The sequence below is a fragment of the Penaeus vannamei genome, chromosome 23 (assembly GCF_042767895.1).
Source record: "Penaeus vannamei isolate JL-2024 chromosome 23, ASM4276789v1, whole genome shotgun sequence".
NCBI lineage: Eukaryota > Metazoa > Arthropoda > Malacostraca > Decapoda > Penaeidae > Penaeus > Penaeus vannamei.
In genome coordinates this window covers 15,815,143-15,816,810 of record NC_091571.1, presented here as the reverse complement: position 1 = coordinate 15,816,810, position 1,668 = coordinate 15,815,143, and the positions used below count along the sequence as shown (strand labels likewise).

Here is a 1,668-nt window from a genome sequence, read left to right as displayed (position 1 = left end):
GGAGAAACAGAAAGCGGGAGAAACAGAGAAAGAAAAAGAAAACGAGAAAAAATCTACCAGCTTATATGAATAATTATGTTTGCTTCACTTCCCCTCAAAAGCTCCTCCAGATAGCCGGCTACTAAGACGCTCTCGACCGCAATAAACGGTCCAGCTCTCGCCGAATAACACGGGCGATGCTACGGTAAACAGAGCGAGATGCCGACGAAAGAGCGACGTCGAGGGCCTCCGATTTACAAACACGGCGCGGCCCTTTCGCCAGCTGGGCCAAATGTTAGTGTCCCGTTTGACGGATCCCGAGACTAAGTGTGCCACGTGCTAAACGCTGGCGAGGGTCTGGCCCTAAAGAGCATTGGTGTTGTGTTATAGCCTGACTGTTTGGAGTGGGATGTGTGGCTGGGGTTGAGTCGCTCTCTCCTGTCTGGGGTCGAGTCGCTCTCTCCTGTCTGGGGTTTAGTCGCTCTCTGTTGTCTGGGGTTGAGTCGCTCTCTCCTGTCTGGGGTTGAGTCGCTCTCTCCTGTTTGGGGTTGAGTCGCTCTCTCCTGTCTGGGGTTGAGTCGCTCTCTCCTGTCTGGGGTTGAGTCGCTCTCTGTTGTCTGGGGTTGAGTCGCTCTCTGTTGTCTGGGGTTGAGTCGCTCTCTCCTGTCTGGGGTTGAGTCGCTCTCTCCTGTCTGGGGTTGAGTCGCTCTCTCCTGTTTGGGGTTGAGTCGCTCTCTCCTGTCTGGGGTTGAGTCGCTCTCTCCTGTCTGGGGTTGAGTCGCTCTCTCCTGTCTGGGGTTGAGTCGCTCTCTCCTGTCTGGGGTTGAGTCGCTCTCTCCTGTCTGGGGTTGAGTCGCTCTCTGTTGTCTAGGGTTGAGTCGCTCTCTGTTGTCTGGGGTTGAGTCGCTCTCTCCTGTCTGGGGTTGAGTCGCTCTCTGTTGTCTGGGGTTGAGTCGCTCTCTGTTGTCTGGGGTTGAGTCGCTCTCTCCTGTCTGGGGTTGAGTCGCTCTCTGTTGTCTGGGGTTGAGTCGCTCTCTGTTGTCTGGGGTTGAGTCGCTCTCTCCTGTTTGGGGTTGAGTCGCTCTCTCCTGTCTGGGGTTGAGTCGCTCTCTCTTGTCTGGGGTTGAGTCGCTCTCTCTTGTCTGGGGTTGAGTCGCTCTCTCTTGTCTGGGGTTGAGTCGCTCTCTCTTGTCTGGTTTTGAGTCGCTCTCTCTTGTCTGAGGTTGAGTCGCTCTCTCTTGTCTGGGGTTGAGTCGCTCTCTGTTGTCTGGGGTTGAGTCGCTCTCTGTTGTCTGGGGTTGAGTCGCTATTTGTTGTCTGGGGTTGAGTCGCTCTCTGTTGTCTGGGGTTGAGTCGCTCTCTGTTGTCTGGGGTTGAGTCGCTCTCTGTTGTCTGGGGTTGAGTCGCTCTCTGTTGTCTGGGGTTGAGTCGCTCTCTGTTGTCTGGGGTTGAGTCGCTCTCTGTTGTCTGGGGTTGAGTCGCTCTCTGTTGTCTGGGGTTGAGTCGCTCTCTGTTGTCTGGGGTTGAGTCGCTCTCTGTTATCTGGGGTTGAGTCGCTCTCTGTTGTCTGGGGTTGAGTCGCTCTCTGTTGTCTGGGGTTGAGTCGCTCTCTGTTGTCTGGGATTGAGTCGCTCTCTCTTGTCTGGGGTTGAGTCGCTCTCTATTGTCTGAGGTTGAGTCGCTCTCTGT

At 55.2% G+C, this 1,668-nt stretch overlaps 1 protein-coding gene across 1 annotated transcript in view; it reads right to left on the bottom strand.

The window, feature by feature from the left end:
• Positions 1-302: 302 nt before the first annotated feature.
• LOC138865928 (coiled-coil domain-containing protein 8-like) overlaps positions 303-1,668 on the bottom strand; it is a 12,341-nt gene continuing 10,975 nt past the window's right edge. The window contains exon 4 of the mRNA XM_070137415.1: positions 303-1,496. Within this exon, the coding sequence (XP_069993516.1) occupies positions 303-1,496 (1,194 nt within the window). The remainder of the gene's footprint in view (positions 1,497-1,668) is intronic.